Here is a 22,270-nt window from a genome sequence, read left to right on the forward strand (position 1 = left end):
AGCAGGGACAGGACACCTGACCCAAACTAGCCAAAGAGGTATTCCATACCACAGCACGTCATGCCAGGGGATGTAACTGGGAGCTACCCGGAAGGGCACGTCCTCTTTTCTGTCGGGCTCTTTTCCGGCGGGTGGTATCGTATTCTCTGCCATTGTTATTTCTCTTATCATTATTATTATTGGTGGCAGCAGTACTGATCTGTGTTATACCTCAGTTACTGGACTGTTTTTATCTCAACCCGTGGGTGTTACATTCTTTCGATTTTCCTCCCCATCCCTCTGGGGGGGTGGTGGGGGAAGTAGACTGCGTGGTTCTAATTTACAGCTGGGGCTTAAACCACGACACTAATACCTTTACCCTAATCTTTAATGGTCATTCTCGTGCCTAGCAACCAGTAAACTTTTTTTATTGTGTGATCTGATGTATGTTGCAAGTGTGACTAAAAGGGCATCTTTTGGGGTGTCCTTGGTTCATTTGTCTTTTGCATTACAGGAAACAGGACTGCAATAAAACATAAAGTGCCTTAAGTAAAAGCATTTCAAACCTCCAGTATACATTTTTATTGTTGTCTTCTAGGTTGACTGGGGTCAACTGGACTATTTAGTAATTGACATGCCACCTGGGACTGGAGATGTACAGCTGTCAGTCTCACAGAATATTCCAGTTGCAGGTATGTGTTTTGTTTGACTGTTTCAGAGATTTGAAGTTATTCAGTCTGGTAGCTTTAGGAAGAACTTATTTTAAAATGCTGTTCAAAAATACTTTTAATTGTTTTGCTAACACACTAAGAAACTGTTTTGTCAGTTGTGTGGTGATGAAAAATGCTATCAATGTTTTTTAACATGTTAGCATTTATGACTGTGTTACGTTTGTTTTAAACTAACTTGCAAAAAGTTTGAGAAATATGGGAATACTCTTGATGGAAAGGCAGTCATGCCAAATACTGGCAAGGTTTGTAGTAGATGATTTTTTTGTCTGTATCTGCTGCATAGTAAAGCTAATAAAGCAGTTTGTCTTCATGATTGCTTTTTAATTGGAAGCTGACGGTGGTGTTAATGCACACCTTTTATTCAGATAAGCTATGCAGCACTCTAATACACTAGTGCATTCTTTTTCTTCTTGTGTTCTTCTACTTTTTGTAGGAGATTTAAACTTCTTAATCTTGAGCTATGTAGGCTCTAATCTCATTGATTTCAGCAGGAGTCAGAATACTACTTCTGAAAGAATGCTGAGTGTCTCATGAGATGTAATGGTTTATTACCTGTCTGACATACTTCAACAGAAGCAGTTGGCAATAGCCAACATAATCAGTGCTAGGAACTCAGTGGTAAAAGAGACAAAACAATCCTTACAGTTCCAGGAGTAATTCAGTAATTGCTGTGGCTCTTCACCAGGAGTATAGTGCAGTTCTGGAACATGTTACCCAAAACGTACATGAGATCTCCATCCTTGACAGCTGTCAAGATTGTACTAGGCAAAGCCCTGGCGGGCCCTGTCTAGTGTATCCTGTACATGACCTTCAGAAGCCTTTTCTAAGCAGCAATTCTGTGATTCTGAGTTATTAAGGAATCAGTGGGACAGTTTGCTCCTCTTTCTGGTGATAACATGTAAATATGTTGGTACAAACCCAAAGTGGTATCATCTTCAACTGCTCTTACTCTTTTCTGATTGCAGACTAGATCATGTGCACAGGCAAGCTCTTGTTCCCCCTGACACTCCTTTCTTTCTGCACTTTGATGGCAGTAATGGATGGGTTTAAGTCACTAAATATTACATTTGTCAAACTATTTAACTTGCATGTAGAACTCTTGCCAGGTTGCCTGGTAAGTTTAGTGAATAAGGAGTTGTGCATCTCTAAAAGTTAATAGGATAGGATAGAAGAGTTAGCTATGGGTATAGATAGAAAGACTGGTAGGCATTATAGACATGCCCATATATAAATGGACTAGAGCTAATGGAATTTAGGATGCACATCCCGGTTTCACAGCAAAACCATCACCACTGTTACAGCACAGTGAAGTCCAGGGGAATGAAAGGAGCCCTCAACACAGTCATGTTTCAGCTGCAGTCATACATGATAACCACAGTTACTTATTTATCTACAAGCCAAAACTTCTGACAAATTGTTAAACTTAGTGCTAAGGCCATCTGAACATCTTAAGCCATAAGAACATCTGATCTTCCATGATCAGATGTTCAGAAAAACTTCACACTCGAGTTTTATATGTTAAAAAATTTAAGGCACCTGCTAACTCAACCATAACCCTATTGCCCCAAAATTGTTAACAGCCATGGAAGGTTCTCTCTGCTGTCTGTGGTCGTGTTGCATGGTGGAAGGGAGCAGATCAGAGCTGTGATGAAAGATTTAATGATTTTTTTTTTCCCATAAGAAGTAGAAGTGGAAGCTTCTGGTGCCTTAGTTTATCTGTGACCTGGAGCATATGACGTAAAGCAGACCATGATTCATGGATTTTCTACATTTTTATGCGAGTATGCACTTTTACAGCTTCCTAACTGAAAACAGGATTTTGATTTGAATTTTGAAATGGCTTCACATTGATACCACAGTTGCTCAGTCAGCTTATGACTTCATCAGTCCTAACTCCATAACGTTAGGAATGGTAGTAGCACTTTACATTTGTCTTTCACATTAATTGGTTTTGTTGAGCATGTTGAGGTCAACTCTTGCAATTTTAAAAAAGCCAAAAGTGTATTGTGCTTTTGATGAAGACAAACACAGCAGACAAGGCCTGATAACATTTGTAATTCCCTGTATTCTTACTGGCTCAATGAATTTTAGTGACTTACAAAGAATTTTCTCTGTTGTGCATTATGGGTGTCAGTGGAAGAGCTTCTTTTTGTGTGATAGAGCTTGAACTGTGCTTTCTTTTATTCTTGTTACCTGGTTTCTGTCTCTTTGACAGTTGATAACCTTGTTTAGCATGTTTTTATTTTCTTCACCTTGTTCCTTTCAGGGCTGTGGAAGACAGTTTTACAAATCTCCATGATGATGTCTTTGGAGCAGTCTGCAGAATTCTGCTGGTTTTGTGGGCTCCACCTTCATTTGCAATTCATGTTTCTAAGCTGTGTGTTCTCTTTTTTTTACAGAAAATATTTGGTGTTTTGCCATTCTGTTCCCTCTCCAGTTTTCTTGTTCTTTCTTTATCCTTTGATATTAGTGGCATAATTTATTTCTTTCTCCTCCTAGACAGCATGTGCATTTTAGTTACATATTATTTAGAAGTGCATTATCTAGTTTGCATGAAAGTTGTACTTTGATTTGCATGCATGCATATGTGAGATACAGTATTTGCATTATGGTTTCTTCATTATTTATCTGTGGCTTCCTAGGGATAGACAGTATAGAAGATTTTTATTCTGCCTCTAAATAAATTTACAAAACCTGCACACGTGTTTTTGCCGGCCACTTAATGATTTTTCTGTGAGTGTGAGAAAGAACACTGGTAAAGATGTTTTTTGGGAGGGGACAGCTTCCCTGATCGGGCATGAAAAACTGCAGTATTGCAGTATCTGACATTAAGAGAAGTACAGAGAAGATGTGTGAAATGCCATTGAGTTTTAATTTTAGAGGACTTTTATCCTGCATCACAGGTACCCCAACTTTCTTGAGTCAGAAAGAGATTAGAGCAATAACTAATGGGTAAAAGCAAACAACAAAATATGTTTCCAACCTAGTTGATTGTATAATTCTATGTCTTATAATTCTGGTTGTCTTTAAAGCGAATATCAGTCTTGCTGGAGTGACAGTTTTGTGTGGGTACTTTTCCTTCTTTAAAAGAAAATGAAAAAGGAAACTACTGAGACTTCCATTTTTTATTGTATTATTTTTAGTCACCTCACAAGGAGATGCATCTTATTTAGTATATTATTCTTTAATCATCTGTAGCTTTTCTCATGTTGCAGTCATTCCTCAACAAACTAGTAAGTGAGAAATTATATAGTAGCTTGAAAATGTGATATATATTTCTGCTCAATAACCATCACTTCTCTCTTCAGATGCTAGTCTGCTTTCCAGATAGAAATCCACAGTCAATCTGGAGAAAAAGGCTTTGTTTATGGTCTGTTGCTTCTTCGTTAGTATTTAGTTCCGTTTCTTCACTTCTACTTTGTTCTTCTGTTTCATCTTTAGCATAAGATGTGTAGAAGTAGGGTCTTTGTCATGTATTGAACATGCATGCTTGGGAAAGTTGAAGTGTCCTTAGATGTTTTTCAGCTGTTAAAGCACAGGGGGTTTCAGATGATGTTATGATGTTTGATATCAAGATACAGTGTGAACTACAGATACTATGAAGAGTAAGGCTTGTGATTCTTTTGCATTACCTAGTTGCTAAATTCAGAAATCTAAGTGTGTGTATTTGTTCGATTAGGTAAAGGAACCATAAATCAAATTAATAAAATTTGAGGTGGAGGGTTAGCCTCCTAAAGATCTGGGGAGAAATTTATCATTTTCTCCCTTTAGAATTTGAAGGCTGTGGGCAGCTGTAAGGGCATCTCTGTTGAGAGACAGTCTTAGAGCCTTGCACAAGTGTTTATTCTTCATAGGAAGGCTGCACTGTGGGGCCTGACTGTTAAATATATTAGACTGTGTACTGCCCCTTCTTTATTAATGTTGAAGTGAAGGCTACATTAGTGAAGCATGACAGCTTGACAGCTCTAGAGACTGACACTGTCTCAATTGACAGAACCAGCTCCAGGTTAATACTGGAATTATTTCATTTGCTAAACTTTGTCATACCGCTCTTTTCTTTGGATATCAAGATGCCATGGCATCAACTATTAGAAATATACACCTGTCTAGTGGGACTGAGCAGACTGAGACAACCAGATAATTTCACATCTTATCGAACAATCTCTTAATAATTACAGCAGCAGGCATTGGCCTGAACTGTGTTTATACAGGAGATCTAAAGGTAAAAGGCTTTGTGTTTTATTTCAGTGTCTTAATTTTCCTGCCTTTTGGAAATAACTCTTTTTTTCCCCACAAAACATGTATTATTATAGCCTAATAATAATAAGCTCTAAAAAGTCTTTTAATAAGAATCAGAAAAGAATTTCTTCAAGATAGTGAAGTGAAAGGAATGTGAATGCTAGTTTATGTTTCTCTAAAGTTCTATAAAAGTGGAGGCACTGCCATTGCTAGTTATACAGGGAATGACTTTTCATCATGTTTTAGAATGGAGTCACCCATCTTTCACCAGTATGTGGATCTTAATTATCTCCTGAATGTCTTTTGCAGGTAAGGCTGAAATATTTGCCGAAGCAGTTTTTGTTACTTCAAATACGAGTTTTCAAAGAATTGTAATTGAAAGGGTTTCTTTTGATGGCAGTGTTCTGACAGATAGGTTTAAATGAAAACGAAAAGCGTATTTTTCTCTTTACTGATTAAGTATTGAAAGTCTGACTTCTATTCAGACATCTACATTGAAGAGGAAAGAGTAGAAGGATGCCACCAACTTGAAGACACTTGGCATTTTAAACTCTGAATGAAATGTGACATACCAAACTGGTGAACCAAACGATTTACTCATATTTATGTCAGTGTCACACAGACCAGGGTGTAGGCTTGTGCACAACTGTGTGGGGCTTAGGACAACTGGATCCTGCCTTAACATAAAATAATGTATAAGAACAGGAAATTCCAGGTGATGATTAGACTGTAATTCATAAATAAGCATTAAAAACAACAAAAAAGAGAATTTCAAATAAGATTTTTTAAAACTAAAATGATGATGGATGTGTTATAAAATTATGCAGGAATTATCATGGTAAAAAAAGATGTGATTAGTGAGATAAAGGTGTCTTTATAATCCCCCAGAATTGCAAGCTGAGTAGGTACAGTGCCATTCTCATCTTTTCTGAAGAGAAATGATCAAAAAAACCCAAATCCAATGCTGCAGTACAAGTTGTGTGTAGCACACAGTTAAAAGATTAGAGGTGTATCTGCATTCTGTCATTGCTCTTTGTGTAAGTGTCTGTTTGCCCCTTGTTGAATATTTCCTACTTTGATGCAAATCACAGTTGCAAGGCATCTGATCTTCTTTCCCTTTAGTTTAACAATCACATACAATGTTTCTCTCCATTTCTGAGCTTGCTTGCTTCTTTTGTGGAAGAGGTGCATAATTAGTTTCTACAGTAAATTTTTGAAGATATTTTATGGAAGTCATCTGGGTAATAGTAGATTTTACTTGATCTATTTTTGAATGGCAAATATTTGTAATACCAGACTTTCATGTAGATTTACTCTTTCTTTTGTGCTCTATTTTGATATTTTAAATAACTGCAGGAAAGTAAGGGCCATAGGTTTAAGATAGATTGAAAAGCAAAAAAAAACCCAAAAATCTTAGTCACACCATGGGGATTTTGAAACAGTTCTTTGTATTAATGCAAATATAATTTGTATGCTGAAATAGTTTTGCTTCTGTTGTCAGGAAAAATGTAGCTGACGAATGGAAATTATCCTCATGGTTATCTTAGCTTTGGACACTCCTGGTACTTCGTTATGAAGTGTCAGACTCGGTAGACTCTGTAAACTCAATTTCAAGACCAAAATACAGTATGAATTTACACGTCAATGCCTCACACTGAGTATAAATTTAAATTTGAGTATTGGCTCATGGAGATTGATTTAAGACACACTGCCTGTCCAAGCTGAAGTTGCAGTATATTATGTGCAGGTTCTTTATATTTTATCATTCCTAAAAACCAGTTTTCAGGTATTGGGTAAAAAAAGCTGTGAAGTTTAGAGGCTTTGAAAACTGAGGTTCTGCGAGGTATGGCAACAGTGGCTAAAGGTATGTTAAGTACTAGATTAGCTGCAGTTGCCTTGTGGGTTTTTTACACCAATTATTCTGAATAGGAGGAATAAATGAGCATAGTGTTCAGCTGACAATTGCAAAAGATGAGAGAAATCCATACCACATTCTCTCCTCTAGCTATTTATTATGAGATAATAAATGTTTAAATCTGCCTCTTACTACCCCCATCTCTGGGGTGGGGTGGGGGGGTGGGGGGGAGGTGAATTGAATGTAGTCTTTTTCCTGTAGTAGCATCACTCTCACTCAGTTCTCCTCTTTACATTAGGACCTTTCATTTTAAAAAAATGTATTCATCGAAAGAGACTGTTTGGACTTTGCCTAGCACAATGCTCATTATAATCTGGACATGATTGGCAAATGCCCTTGAAAGCAGGAGGTGGAATGGAGTAGAGTGGAAAAATGCTAATTCAGATTAGCCAAGGAAAAGTATAAAGTGGCAGCATGTCTGTGAGGGAGTAACTTTTTATTTTATGCCTATACTTTGCAAATAATGCTTGTTCACAGATGTTATTACAAATGTTTTCAGTGTTTTCACTTTGCTAAATAAATATTGCGTCGTAAATTGTATTAGTGTGACATTTTAACATAGCGACAGTTATCTTTCCACATCTTTCTCCATGTGATCTAGTGGGAAATGGATGTTATAATACTTACTGATCAGTTAGATGAGGGCAGTTTAACTTCAGGATGACAGCTTTATTCAGCTTGTGATATTCCTTAGCTCAGTGGTTTCACCGACAGTTCCTCTTGCCAGAAGGAAGAAGCTTGCTCTAAGATTTATGTCCTCTTTTCATGTGGGCAAAGCGGTAGTGTCCCAGTCTCTAATTAACCACTAGTTCGTGGGCAGAAGAGGATGTGTGGCTGTTGGAAGCATACAGTATCTGAGCAGTTGTTCAAAGACTCCTCCAACAAGGAGGTAGCAAGAGGCTGGAGGTGTAACACAGCCAGGATCCTGCCTCTGGGACAGTTCTGAGCTGGGAATGTGTCTCATACCTTAAGGGAAGATCACACTAGTGGTTCTTCTAAGCTCAAAAGCTAAAGGAACTTCTTTACAAGGTTTATCCAAGGAGATGGACAATTTTTAAATGTTAATGTATCTGTCATCATCACTAGCTGCAATCGTAGCAAAGACAGAAATCTTTGTTATTGCAAGATCTTTTTCAACATCTTCAAGTGCAAGCTGTATCTGTAATTGCACGCACATTTTACATATGAGGTAACAAGAAATGTAGCAGAAGGTGACAGGGACTCTGAAGAGATCCACAATAGGAAGATTCAGATCCACCAGGCTATTATTGAAAGTCTTGGCTGGAAGTTTAAAATGGATTTTATGGAAAAGGTAGCAAAAGTTGTAAAAAATCCATGAGTGGTGTGGTCTCAGGCCATCCACAGCTGCATTGAGGCCTGCAAGAGTGTTTAGCACCTGTCAGTTAATGGATGCAATTATTAGAAAAATGTAGGATATTCTTCTGTCTTCATCCTCCGGAATGGTGTTTGTCAGTCTGCCTGGTCAGTGACATCTCACTTTGCAGGTTTTGAGGTAATATTATTTGCTAGGTTAATAAGAATCAGGGTTACAGAAGACACACTGTAATACTTATGTTCAAGAGGGTTCTTGATCTGTTTAGATGAGATGCATGAAGCCTGGTTCTGAAGTCTGCCTTTGAAGACACTGGAGGAAAAAAAGAATATGTTAGAGGGATTCTTTTCATCTTAAGGTAGACCTTCTAAACTGCTGCCTATTAGACCTGCTCATTTATTGCTTGGGTGGAAATTGACTATAGTTAAGGTTTGGTGAGATTCCACCTTACTCCTCGTAACCCAGAACATCTAATGTAAACCTTAATGATACAGTGAATATAAGTGATATTTGCTATTCACAGAAATTATGGGCTGTTTCACTGCTTGTAATTTCCTGAATACCAGTCCACCAGAAGGATGAGTACCAATGTGCTGTGTAGGCACACTTCTCTCTTACTTAGGATTAAAGACCTGGGGTTAAAAAGGAAAGGCAAACATCAGTGTTACAGTCTGCTGTTAGTTTTGTTTCTAAATATTATGCATGCTATTCTGTAGTTAGCACAGTTTTTACTAATGCAACATGCGTCAGCTTGTTTTGTCATCTAGAATACGGTGAAGTTACAGAAATAAATGGAATGTATGAATAAGTCGATATGTCAGTTAAACCTAAATGTGCTCAGCTTAGATATCTTACTATGCTCAAGGCACAAAAATCACTCTTCTGTGCATGGCTGCAGACAGAATTTGTAGTATGTTTTAATGAGCTGTGTGATAGCATTACAGTTTCTGCAGCTTCTCTGTTCAATTTGTCAGTCTTCGTTTGCTCATTCAGACAGAGGCTTGTGTAAACATTGTGTGTACTGCTTCAAGAGGCATACTGTGCACATGAATTCAATCGTATTTCATTACTTTATTGATCAAAATAACTTTTTACTCTTTGATGTTCCTGTTAACCGTGTAGAGCCAAGATACCAAAGAAAGTGTGGGCTGTGTTGTTTCTTGCTCATCATTTGAATCATTTGCTGAATTAAACAAATGCAAACTTATCTGGGGAGGAGAGCACCATGAAAAGTCTCATTGCCCATATTCAGCTGCTAGTGAAAGAAATAATGCTGATAATAATATGAATTCTTGAACTTCAGGTTGGGTTTGCTGGACTAGCAGTTGCACCAAATTAAAAGGTACTTATTTTAATGGGCGTTGGTGTAAGTCAGCACAACCTGGCTGTGAATAAATTTTGTATGCAATCCAGCTCAGAGTGAAAGGAAAATAGGAGAGATGCACCTATTACACCCTCAGCAGCAGCTACTTGAGCGCGTTGGATTTCATTCTGTGGAAGAAGACATGCAGGTTGTCCACAAGCATAATTTTAACTCATGTATTTCAGAAGCCAGTTTCTTGTACAGGGATTTGGTGTTTGCAGCAGCCTAACCTCTGCAACATGCTATTGGGTCTTTTCAGCATTTTAGCTTTTTCCCTTTGGATGAGAATTTGTTAGTCAAAAATATTTCTTGGATATGCTTCTTGTGGTTCTAGTGGGTGTTTTCATTGTTTTTTATGCCAGTTACTGGATTCTTAAAAAAAATACAGACTTCAGTTTTGTTGACTGCATATTAGCTTCTGCGTGAAGATTCAGGGAATGCTGAGCCAGCATCTTCAGAGAGTGTAAACTAAAGTGTGAAAGAGCTAACATGAGTGTATACACATAAGATACAGATTTCCAAATTTGTTTGAAAAGAAAGCAGTAATAAGCATTTTTCCAAGTATTGAAAAACCTTTGTTTTACAAATACGCGGAAACCCCCAGGACTTTGACTCTCAATTGCTTATTTGTGGACTGTACTTTTAGGAAAGGGTGCATTCATTTTGTGGAATTAGTCCTACATTTCAATGTTAGCTGCAAAGTGTAACCCTATACATAGTGAAACAAGGAGCTAAGGTGACTTGCATGTAACTGAAAGGCTTCTGTGTTATTCGTCATGATGCTGTTGGCAAAAGGTTCACTTGGGAAAGCCAGCAAATTATTTGAATGCCAGAGTTTTAGTGAACAATAGGGAAATTGCGTTTGCTTGGTACATTGCATATGCCGTTCAGTTTTTGGACTTGTGTCTAATATTATGTAAGGCAGAAATTGGCAGCTTTTCAGTATGGAGGTGCCAGATTGTATTTTTCTCTCACAAATTAGAGGTTAAGAGCACTGGTTGAAAACATTCAAACGCGCTGTCAGGCGGTGTTTGGAAACGGCTGGCTGTCAGGCAGGCAGAATGCCACCAGGCAGGCAGGGGATGACATGGGCCTGGTGTGAGGGACAGGGCTCTCTGTCCCAGCACTACCAGAGATGAGAGTGCTCTCGGCACACCAAGGCTCCCAGTGCTCCAGCTTGTGCCAGCAATGCCCGCGTTGTGCGCCTCTGGAAACCTACACACTTCTTTGTCATGTATGGTTGGGAACTGCAGGCCCAATAAGAAACTCTGTCTCGTGCAACTAAAATTGTAATTGCTGTTAGTGTGAAATTTGCCATAAATGCCTTATGCGACATTGGCTTAACATAGCTCTGCAGAGATGCTTCTGTAACAGATACTTTGGAGACTGGATGGTCACTGTGAAACCAGAGCTAATCAATTGACCAGTAAAGTCCTCCTTTACCTTGAACTTTTCTGAAACAGGGATGAGAATGAGCAGATACTTGATGCAAGTTTTGAAGAATTGAAACCCCTGAGCATATGCATCTGAGCACCGCATCTGGAATATTGTGTCCAGTTCTGGGCCCCTCAGTTCAAGAAGGACAGGGACCTGCTGGAGAGAGTCCAGTGCAGGGCAACTAAGATGATTAAGGGAGTGGAGCATCTCCCTTATGAGGAAAGGCTGAGGAAGCTGGGTCTCTATAGTTTGGAGAAGAGGAGACTGAGGGGTGACCTTATTAGTGTATATAAATATATAAAGGGGGAGTGTCACGAGGATGGAGCCAGGCTCTTCTCAGTGGCAAACAATGATAGGACAAGGGGTAATGGGTGCAAACTGGAACACAAGAGGTTCCACTTAAACTTGAGAAGAAACTTCTTCTCAGTGAGGGTGATGGAACACTGGAACAGGCTGCCCAGGGAGGTTGTGGAGTCTCCTTCTCTGGAGACATTCAAGGCCCGCCTGGACACATTCCTGTGTAACCTCACCTAGGTGTTCCTGCTCTGGCAGGGGGATTGGACTAGATGATCTTTTGAGGTCCCTTCCAATCTCTAGCATACTGTGATACTATGATATGCAAAAAGATGGTCTTTGTGAAGTGATGTGGCATATTATAATGTCTGTATTGGTTTTGCAGGCTGTATTAATCAAGAAGTGATATGGGGTAACATAGGATAGTAACCTTGAGGCTTACTCTAGATTCTAATTGTTGACAAAGATTGGATTCTAGCTGTTTTATATGCTTGGGAGTACTAATTATCAGGAAACCTGGAGCCAAGTCTGAACAGCAAGCAGTACTTGTATTTTTTGAACCTAGCGCAAGTGTGCATGAGTTCTCCTCTTACTTTGTAGTATCATTCATACAAACCCACTGGTGGTGTGTCTAGTGTAATATATTTCAAGACTGTGTCTGTCAGTGGTTGTATCAGGAAGTGTAGCAGGTTCAGAAAGCAGCAGTCTGATCACAGGCAGCTGCCTCTTGATTTTAGGGCAAGGCTTATTGTTAATTAGAAGTTTTCAAGTATAGCTATTGCGTGGGACAGCTACTGTGTAGATTTTCCCAGAGTACCACCTCTGCAACATGTCAGCATGTGGGCCATGTCTTCCATTGTTACTTTCTATTAATAGTCATAAGACAGCTAAGTCAGTTTTCTCATTTAGAAAATATAAGTGGTTTCTACATAGAAAACTTATAATGAAAATATCTAAATTATTTCTATCACTTCATATTTCTCATAATTTTTCAGTGATTTTGGTCACTGTATAATAAAAAAACGTAGCACCATTTTCTTCCTTAAAAAAAAAAAGGCATATAAATGTGTGCCTACTTGGAATTTGGTAAAGTACTAATAGTAAAAATATTTAACAGTATAATTTATAATACACATTTTAATGGTATTTCATGTTTTCTTTTCCCAGGAGCTGTGATCATTTCCACTCCGCAAGACGTGGCTTTATTGGATGCACGCAAAGGAGCTGAAATGTTTAGAAAAGTTCATGTGCCTGTAAGTCCCTATGTTAAATATATTAGTAGATTGTATCCCCAAAATGTAAAAAAAAAAAAAAAAAAAAAAAAAAAATAATTAATCCATATACTGCGTTAGGTCAACAAGCCATTCAATAATCAGATGAATTTCATAAATTCTTTTTGAAAAATAGATATTAGAATACATGTTATATCTGTATCAGGAACTTGTTTTAACAGAAAGGAAAAAATATCCTCAGGTCAAAGTCATAGTAGTACTTGATTTAAGTCAGTTTGTTTAATCATTTGGAATGGATCAGGCTGTTGAACAGAGTATCTTATCAAACACTGTGTGTTTTCCAATTATATTGTCTTACTATATTCTCATTATGTGTTCTCTTCAGCACTGTATGTGTTGGAGGCTAAAATCTAAAATTTCTTGAAATGTGGAAAAAATCTTATATTGGTATGTTTTAGGAAAGAAATTTAAGTTTTTGGAAGATATGCGTATACCTAATTGTTACTTTGCCATTTGAAGGGCTCTGTAACTATCATGACAAGTAGAAAGCTGTCTATATCACTTTCTTTTCATGAGCCTTGTAGCTTATATGGTAGCTTTCTTGTTTGGAAAATGCAAAATTTAAAAATATCTGCAGTAGTGATATGGATTAGGAGAAAATATTAAGTGGGGTGACATCTTTGACTTGGTATTTTCTATGTGCGCTACAAGTTGCTAAGTAACTGAATGTTACACTCTGGAGTATGCTCATGAAGGAATTCAGTTTTCATTTGAAATGTGTAGTTGATGAGAAAATAGAAACTGAAATATGCTTCAGTATCTTAAACAATAATAAAAAAAAAGCCATGTAATACTTCTTTCTTACCTCTATGAAAGGTTACTTCTGCTCTTTATCGAGAAGAAATTTCTTCCATAGCTAGTGCTTTGTTCATTTAAAAAATACAGCAGAAATCTTGAAGTGGCTGTTCCTGCGTTGTGGGTTTTGGTTTTTTTTTGTTGTTGTTGTTTTGCATTGGTTTTGGGGTTTTTTTTGGTTTGTTATTTTTTTGTTGTTGTTTTTTTTTTGCTTTTTTTAGTTTACAGAATAGCTTAACAAAAGAAGTGCATTGATAAATTCCTTATTATTAACTGTTCTTTAAGTATATTTACACCAAAATGAAACTACAGTAGCATTCATCATTCGCTACTAGAAAAAAACAAATATATATAACAAAGAAAAACGTAAAGTGTTTTGTTTTGATTTTATGTTTTTTATGTTATTTTTTTTCTTGGGTTTGCAAAAATCATGCAAAATTTTAGCACGTTAACCTGAACAGAAATAAAACTGTCTTCAGGTTAGTATTTTGTTGGAAGGTTTCTTTCTAAGTCTGTTTTGTTCAATGTTCTTAGAGGGGAATGGCCTCTCTGAATATTAGGCATTTTAGGATAGGCTTGGTTGTTATTAATGACTAATGGTAGCTAAGAAATTAAATATGATGTATATTGATTTGCTGGGATTTTCAGATCTTTCTAAATGAAATGAAATTCATAGCGAAGCTGTTGTGCCAGATGCTCAGTGCACTTCAGCCAGTCATCAGGTCTTACCTTTTCCATGGTGCTGCTTTGTTTTATTTTAACCTTATATGTGCATCAGTACAGATATATCATTTACTCCAGTAAAAGCAGCTCCTGCCTACATATTACGTTTCTAAGTGTCAACAAAATCTGACAATCTAAAAAAAACTCAGTTAAGTCATTTTTGATGGACAACTTCAAACCTGAGGTTTACATCAAAGAGGTGGAATCTGTGGGACTGGCCTAGAAGTGCGTATTCTTATCATATAATTGGCTGATCTTTAAAATTTTTAATCTTTAAAAAGTGCTTGCAAAGAGTCTACTTTTCAAAGAATCAGGAAGTCTATAGGTTGCTGAGTTTTGAGTATTTGAATATGCTTGCTTATATTTAATGAATGGGAGTCTCTCCCTTGTACATACAGGTATACATACATCATCTTCCTCTCACCCTTGAGTCTCAAATGACGTGTAGTATTACCACAGTAAAGTCACAATTGTTAACATTACTTGACCTTTACCACACTGAAATTAGAGTAGAATGACTGAAGGAACCAATGAAAAGCTGGCAATGAGGGTCAGTGTTAGAACCAGGAATACAGTGCAAAAGTCTTATTTTCAGTCTTAAGATATAGTCATTAAAAGAGGAGTGCCATTTCTTGTGCAGTGAAGCACACCTGGTACGGAAGGAGTTTGCAAAGTGATACTGACTTCTGTCGCAACAAGTTTCAGGATTCTTTCCTGTTACGTGATTTTGCCCATCGTTTTTCTGCATCCCAGAGGCTTGCTCTAGGCAGGTGACAAAAAAAGTGAATAACTTTGAGTATTTAGGAAAAAGTTGCCTATTTTCACCTACTGAAATTGAGTTCAGTTCAGTATGATTTATCTTATCAATCATATTCCTGAAAGAAAAAGATGGGGGTATAGTTAAATCTGTAACTTTTCTGGTAGTTTCCTGGAACTGGAAGGTTATGTTGTAGATTTCACAGGTTTCAGAAAAACTACTTATGTAAACTAAGCTATGTATTTCCTTCTCAGATGTACTAAAATTGGTTATTTGTCCGTGTACTTTCGGGTATTTCTGTAGCGTCCAGAGTACCCAGCCAAGATTATGGCTTCATACTGGGAGCGGATGTCAGAGCCAAAAGTTGCTCAATATAGGATGAAAGGCAGGAAGACATAAATACTACTGTGCATCTTTACTTGAAGTACTAAAATATCAAGTGTCTGACTGATGATTACATAGGAAGTTGTTGCAGAACTGTAACTCTGATCACTTCAGCCCCTGTGAAGTTGGAGTCAGACCTCAGTGCCATCTGTCCTCAAGTACAGTGAATGACTTTTGTGGGTTTCTCAGGAATTATCTCCTTGAGTAAAGACAGAGGGCATTGATTTTCTCACTGTATTTTCTGTAACTTAGAAGGTAGTCTGTTTGGATCGTGGCATGATTTGTTGGAACTAGAAGTTTAGTTGAGCATAAGAAATAGGTAAACATTCATAAACTCTGTGTGCAGATTATTTATGATGAAAGGTTTGTTCTTCTCCTGTAGTTTCTTGATAGATGTCTCTTCAGCATTTAAAATAATGATCTGACTAAATGAAATTCAGTTCCATGAATTTTAACTATCCTCTCCTCTGCTTCCATAGTTTAGCTCCTGTTTGGGGTGCATCTCATCGTACTAGTTTTCATGTCATTACTGAGCCAAGTTTGCTGAGAGTCGTACAGGGACAGGAACTCACTATGGAGTAGAATAGGATTCACACGTTCTTGTGGGATAGTTTATGTAGACATGAACAGCTGCTTTGAAGCTATTCCAGATCGGTTATTTGAGCAGGGAAATGAGAGTTATTACTGACTTTATTAGCAAGACCTATTACTTTGTAGATTTAAAAGCTCCGGAGATCCTAGTGAACTCTCTTCCTTCCGTAAATGTATCTGCCGAAATGTGTGTTAAAAATACACTTCAGCACTAAAGTTGGGTAAAGAGCTCTTTTTACCTGCCCTGCACCTTGGCCATGTAGCATTTCATGTCTCTTAGTTTAAGAACTGTATGAGAAAATTACTTGTAATAACATCCTAGTGAATAGAAATATGATCCTCTTGCTCCTCTGGTAGTCCCAAGCAGTAGAAAACGAGGAAAGTTGTGGTGTTAAATTGAAAGTAGGTAATCTTTATTGTTGTTACTGTTTCTTAAAATGTTCTTTGCTTTAAACCCTCTAAAAGTTTCATAAAGTAAAGGAAGACCTCTTAGAAATGCACATTATGGTGGTATACAAAAACCCACATGATCATATTTTGATCATTTTTAGCTTGTATCTAAGGAAATTTTTATTAAGATGTTAAAAATAACATACTTTTTTATTTTTGGGTTTGCTGCTAAAAGTTGCACATTCACAATTAAATAACAATATTTGTTGTTTGCATTGGACACTGGTATATCCTTTTAGATGTGCTTTATTAGCATAGTGGATATGTTACTCTTCTAATAATCAGGCCAGCTTGTTCAAGCACAAAACTATAATGGTCAGGGAAATTTGAAAGTTGCAAAGTAAATACCAGCTTTTTGTGCTTGGAAATATATTCATTGGAATATATATTTGTATTTTTAAAACTTGGCTGTAGTGTGTTTCATATATCTAGATAACATAAACCTTCAAGTGTAATATTGTACCATGGAGTTTTGTAAAGCAGGTCTTCTGTTGATTAGCAGATGGGTAGAAGCTTTTACTCTGTAGTGTATGAGTGCCATTTTCATCACTTTGAGAAATCCTGCTCTGCCTCAATGAACAGTTTTGTTTACTAGGTGAATAAAATGAGATCAATGCTATCATTAGCATTATTGTACATTGTGAAAGAAGATTTTTGTGTGCATGATTTGGTGAATTTTCTTTGGACATATTTTGCAAGGATGATGTTGAACACTTGGCATCAACAGGAAGGTACTGAATACATGTGTATTAGATTTTTATGCTGTGGGGTTTGCCACTTAGTTTCACATAATTATTTCTTTTGTTTGATCTTTAAAATATGTTTTTGCTCTTCAGAACAAAAACAAATCTGGCCTTTTTGAAAACATTTCTCTACAGGATAACTTGCAAAAATATCTTAAAAGCATGTCTGATTGTGTCGTTTCTTGTAATGGTATGTTTTTGTTTTGTGTTTACTGCAACTGCAAATTACAAAGCTGTAAAATACAACTTGAAAATTCTTTCAGTATTCATAGTTTGAAAATGAAATACTGACAGAGTTCTTGGAAAGGTAGGTCTGTACAAGAGGTACTTTTTGTTAGAAATAAGTTTGTTCATCTTTGGGAGGTGTAAATGTGAAAATGATAGTGCATCTGAGATGATTAAGAATAGTTGATAATGATGCTAATGTATCTAATTATATATATTTAGCATATATGTACTAGTTATCATCATAAATGAGTAGTGTTTGCCAGTTTGTTGTTGATAACCTCTTCTTTATTGTCAGACATGCATAATGGAAATGCCAATGCTTGAATCCCAAGTTTGAACATTCCTTTCCTCAACAGGTTTTAGGACTGATTCAAAATATGAGTGTTTTCCAGTGTCCCAAGTGTAAGCATGAGACGCACATTTTTGGAGCTGATGGTGTAAGAGATCTAGCAAAAACGCTTGGGTTGGATATTTTAGGTAAGAATATAGAAACAGTTTTATTTTTGAAGAAAAAAATACTTGTGTGCATGAGGGAAGCATTAACTGAAGTATGTAACTGTGTAATCCTAGTTTGTTTGAAGTTCATTACGTTATTGATCATACACCAATTTTTACCAGTAATGAAGAATTCTATTTGGTCTTGTAAAACAGACCTAAACTCTGTCTGTTAATGTCAATAGAAGCTTTTTCATGTATTTCATTGAAATGAAATGGGTCATTACATATTGAAATAAACATGGTAATTTGAAATGCGGTCCCTTAAAAGCAGTGGTGTTTATGCCCATATGAAGATATCTTGACTCTTGTATGGAAGCAAGCAGACTGTAATGATTGTATTTAAGTGTTGAGATTAAAAGAATATGCTGAATTGCAAAATGTTGTTTCAAAAGAATATTTATTGAAAACAAAAATTAGCCATGATTAAACAATCTGGCATGCCTATAAGCTGAAATACACATTGATCTTTAAAATAAACATTGCTATTTTAAAAAGGCATATTTCAACCTGTGCTGTCAGTAAAAAAATCACAGAATGTAACATAGCGTAATTAAGTTGGTAAATGGGATAATTGCATGTGCTAATGATGTGTTTCCATGTATTACTATAATTAACTCAATGATTTTCCATAGCTAATTCATTAAAAAGAACCAGGAAGCTCATTTAGGAAGATCAACACAGAAACATCAAGGTCTGACATAAAGTTAAGATTGCAAGGCAACACGTAATTAAAGACATGCTTTTGGGCTATCTTTTAGTTTTCTGAATATATAATAAGTTGTGATCAGAGCCCAGGGGGACTTCTGCAGCCCTGGGTTATGTGGATGGATGCAAATCCTCTTCAAGCCGTTGAATCAAACATGCATTTAGATATACAAGCACAAATGATGTGCCATGTCATTGGTCCATAGATGTTTTTTGTTATTCCCTGAGAGGCCAGAACTGATTGTGATTGCATTTAATTAGGAGTGATGTGAGAGATTTACAGGTTTAGCAGGGGATGGATGACATGTATGAAGAAAAATAGAGTGAAGTTTACTTTCAGACTGTTGGTGAAAGACTGGATTAAGATTAAGAATAATGCCACAAGGCTTAAATTTAGAATTATGGTACTTGATCTGATTAGTATACCCTCCTTCCAGGGATAGTACCATTACATAGTATGGTATAAGAATTGCTGCTTACAGATTTTACATTAATCTATCCTAAGTGGAAGTTTTTTCCCAATGGTATATGAATTCTGCCCAAAACACTAAAGAACTTATTGTTATATGTATATAATAATTGTATATATTTAAAATTAGTACTTCTGTAGTTTTAATTCTCTAAATGTATTTTGCTTATATTGTGCAGCACATGTGGCTGTTCTGTTTGTTCAACTAAGCACCTAGTCCTCTAGTGAGAACAGACAAGGTTTTACTTTAGATGGTAACATCTGACAAATTCTGCAAGCTTACAATGTGCAGGATAGAAAAGTATTTTCCTTTTATTTGTTCAGAATTGACTGCCTTTAATATTATTGAATACCTCTTTTGTTTTTTGTTTATGGCAGAAGCCAATTAGCAGTTGCCAGTGAACCTTTTTACATAGTTCATTGTTTCATGTACTTCTGATTGTCTTGTCGTTTTATTGTTACCTAAAGGAAAGTGTGCCAAAATTTGTGAGAAAGACTTTGTGCTGCTGATGTTTCTCTCCCTCTCTCTAAAATGCCCCTACTTGGCTTTCTTTTTAGTTTGGTGACAGTAACTGTCACCATAAAGCTATACCATTAATATACATAATAGAGATAATTTCTGTATACTTACTCCATCCTGACCTTGGCACTTCATAACATTTTAAACTGCATCTGCTAATAGAACCAGCAGCAATGACTCCCAGATTTCTAATATTCTTTTAGTTTTTACTTCCTACAATAAATTCAAATTATTCTCAGCACTTACCCTTTTATTGCAGTCAGCAATAATTGTTAGTATTAGAAAAAAGTACAGTGGCAAGTTCCCATCATATTCTGTAGTGAATAGTGCAAAAACTTCCAACTTGAACTTTCGCTCATACAAGTTCTGTTATGTTCCTGTAATACCAGCACATCTTTGTACGTTCTTTTTGTAATTCTCTGAGATTGTTGTTAAGCTGATAGTGAAGAAGTGTTTTATTCATTAACAAAACATCCTTCAGGGAAGATGTCAAGATTAGTCTCTGCATGAAATAATGGTAGGAACTAACTTCTAGGAGATTTACAAAGTTTGTGTTACTCTATTAAGAATGTCTAAGGTTAAAAAAAAAAGCAACAAACAAACAAACCCAAACCGAAACACACAAAACTCCCCAACAATTTTTAAAGGCCCCCCCTAAATATATTTTATAATGAATAAATAGACTTTTATGCCTGAAGAAATTTATTCATGACTGAAAACAAATAAGAAACAAATTTGAGGGAAATGGACTGTAATCATCATATTACAAGTCAAGATAAGTTTTTCAAAAATTCAGCTCACTAATGGAGCTACAGCTTTTGTGTTTGCTATTTGTTTGGGCTTTTGTTTGTATTGCTGCTTGCTTTCAGGGTTTTTTTTTTTTGTGTGGTTTTTTTTTTAATCTCTTAAGCTGTGTCAATCTTGTTTCTTTTTTTTTTTTTTTGACCTTTCTTTTTCTAACCAATTTGAACTTCAGCGATTTACACCGGCTTTGGTTTGGGTTAAATAAATGTTGCTAAATGGATGATTAGACAGGTACAGTTTCTGAGACCAGTCAAGATTGAACTAAGGTAGTTTGTTCTATCTGTATCTAAAATGTAGCTCTATCTTCCATTAAAAGAAAAGTTAGTCTTCAGGTAGTTTCATACTTATCTATGTAGCAATGAACTAAACGTGGGAATTCCAAGTTTTCTGTAGTGCTGAAAAACTATTTCAGAAAGCATGCTTCAGAGTGGAATAGGGCTGCTAATTGATTCTCCATTAGAGTGTTCTGTTCCTCTCTGACAGCTCCCTGCTTGTTATAAAAACAGAATATAAAGAAGATTTCTATTGGAAAGAAGAATGAAGTGAATAGTTGTCTTCCTTTTAATTGGACCCTGAGCCTAATAAGGACAATAACAAATGCTATTATTTCAAAATTAAGTATTCACAAAAGTATTTGAACAGTGATTAGAATCTTAAAACAGCCCTGGAAAGAATATACAATGGAGAAGATCGGCTGAACAGTAAGATGCATGCTAAGCATTTACCTGACACTCATGCAATTTTTTTTATATATGCAAAATAATTTATATCTCAGCCTGTGCTTTTCTGTTTATTACATCAGAAAAGCAAACTGTCTTCTCTAATAAATGACTGCAAAGTATGGTCCTTCCTATTCAGAGAATAAAAAATACGGAATATGTTTGGCATTAATCATTATGGATGTACAGAAATTGTACTGCAGCCTATTTTCATTTTAAATGCTAATTTTTTGAGATTAAGTAATTCAAAGAATATACGGAACTGGAATTTGATTTCATGTTGCTTCAAGGCATATTTTAATGAAACATTTAAGAAATATTAGGCATTCACATATGTGTATCTTGATATTTTTGATACAGGAGACATTCCACTGCATGTTAATATACGGGAGACGTGTGATTCAGGACAGCCTGTGGTGATCTCACAGCCCCAAAGTGATGCTGTAAGTGTGGTGCGCTGCACTTAAAACAACAAAAAGCCCTCCTGCAAAAGTGAATTGAGAATGCTTCTTCTATTTGCTGTTTGAAAAGAAACATGTATCTGAATGTAACTTAGGGAAATAAAGTGAAAGACAGGTAGTATCAGCAGTTAACTCAGGCCCTTCACTTTGGAATGCTGATCATCCGTACTTCTTCTTTGGGTTTGGTTTTTTTCTAATTAGTCTGAATCATTCAGAATAGTGAAGATTTGATCCAGGTTCTGGCATGCCAAGAAGAGGAAGGTCAGTGTCAAGTCTCGGGAGACCTTGCAGCTAATGTAAGTCCTCTAAAACTGTCAGTTGGGCCTTTGGTAGTTGAGCCTGGAAACTGTCAAAAGGTCCTCCAAAGATATTTGGAACAAAATCTGTGTATTGTCAGTACCTGGGTTGTTTTCAGCAGGAAGTGGGGCAATTTACATGCAAGAGGAAATGGATTTTTAGGTGCATTTATCATAGCATTTTATCGCCAAAGGAAAATATGAGTTGTCGAGGTGGTGCGAGTAAAATATGCGTGTCTGTAAAGAAAAACAGTTGCCCATAGAAAGCTTCATTAACACTGACAGAGTAAGATTTTCCTGGCTAGTATTTTCTTTGTCCTCTGCTGGAGTTTGTCTTCTGGGTTTGTCGTCATTTAAATGCAGCCACACAGTCTCTCCCCCTTTCTTTCCCTCCCCCCGCTTCCGGAGGGGTGGGGAGGAGAATTGAGAAGTATGTAACTCCCATGGGTTGAGATAAGAACAGTTTAGTAACTGACGTGTAACACAAATCACTACTGCTACCACCAATAATAATAATGATAAAGGAAATAACAAGGGAAGAGAA

At 36.5% G+C, this 22,270-nt stretch overlaps 1 protein-coding gene across 1 annotated transcript in view; it reads left to right on the plus strand.

The window, feature by feature from the left end:
• The window catches only part of NUBPL (NUBP iron-sulfur cluster assembly factor, mitochondrial), a gene marked incomplete at its 5' end in the record, with an annotated part of 88,767 nt that overhangs the window by 57,947 nt on the left and 8,550 nt on the right, over positions 1-22,270 (plus strand). The window contains 4 exon segments of the mRNA XM_080618594.1: positions 578-671; positions 12,459-12,544; positions 17,611-17,731; positions 21,330-21,412. Coding sequence (XP_080474720.1) covers positions 578-671; positions 12,459-12,544; positions 17,611-17,731; positions 21,330-21,412 — 384 coding nt within the window.

The sequence above is a fragment of the Psittacula echo genome, assembly GCF_963264785.1.
Source record: "Psittacula echo genome assembly, chromosome: 5".
Lineage (NCBI taxonomy): Eukaryota > Metazoa > Chordata > Aves > Psittaciformes > Psittacidae > Psittacula > Psittacula echo.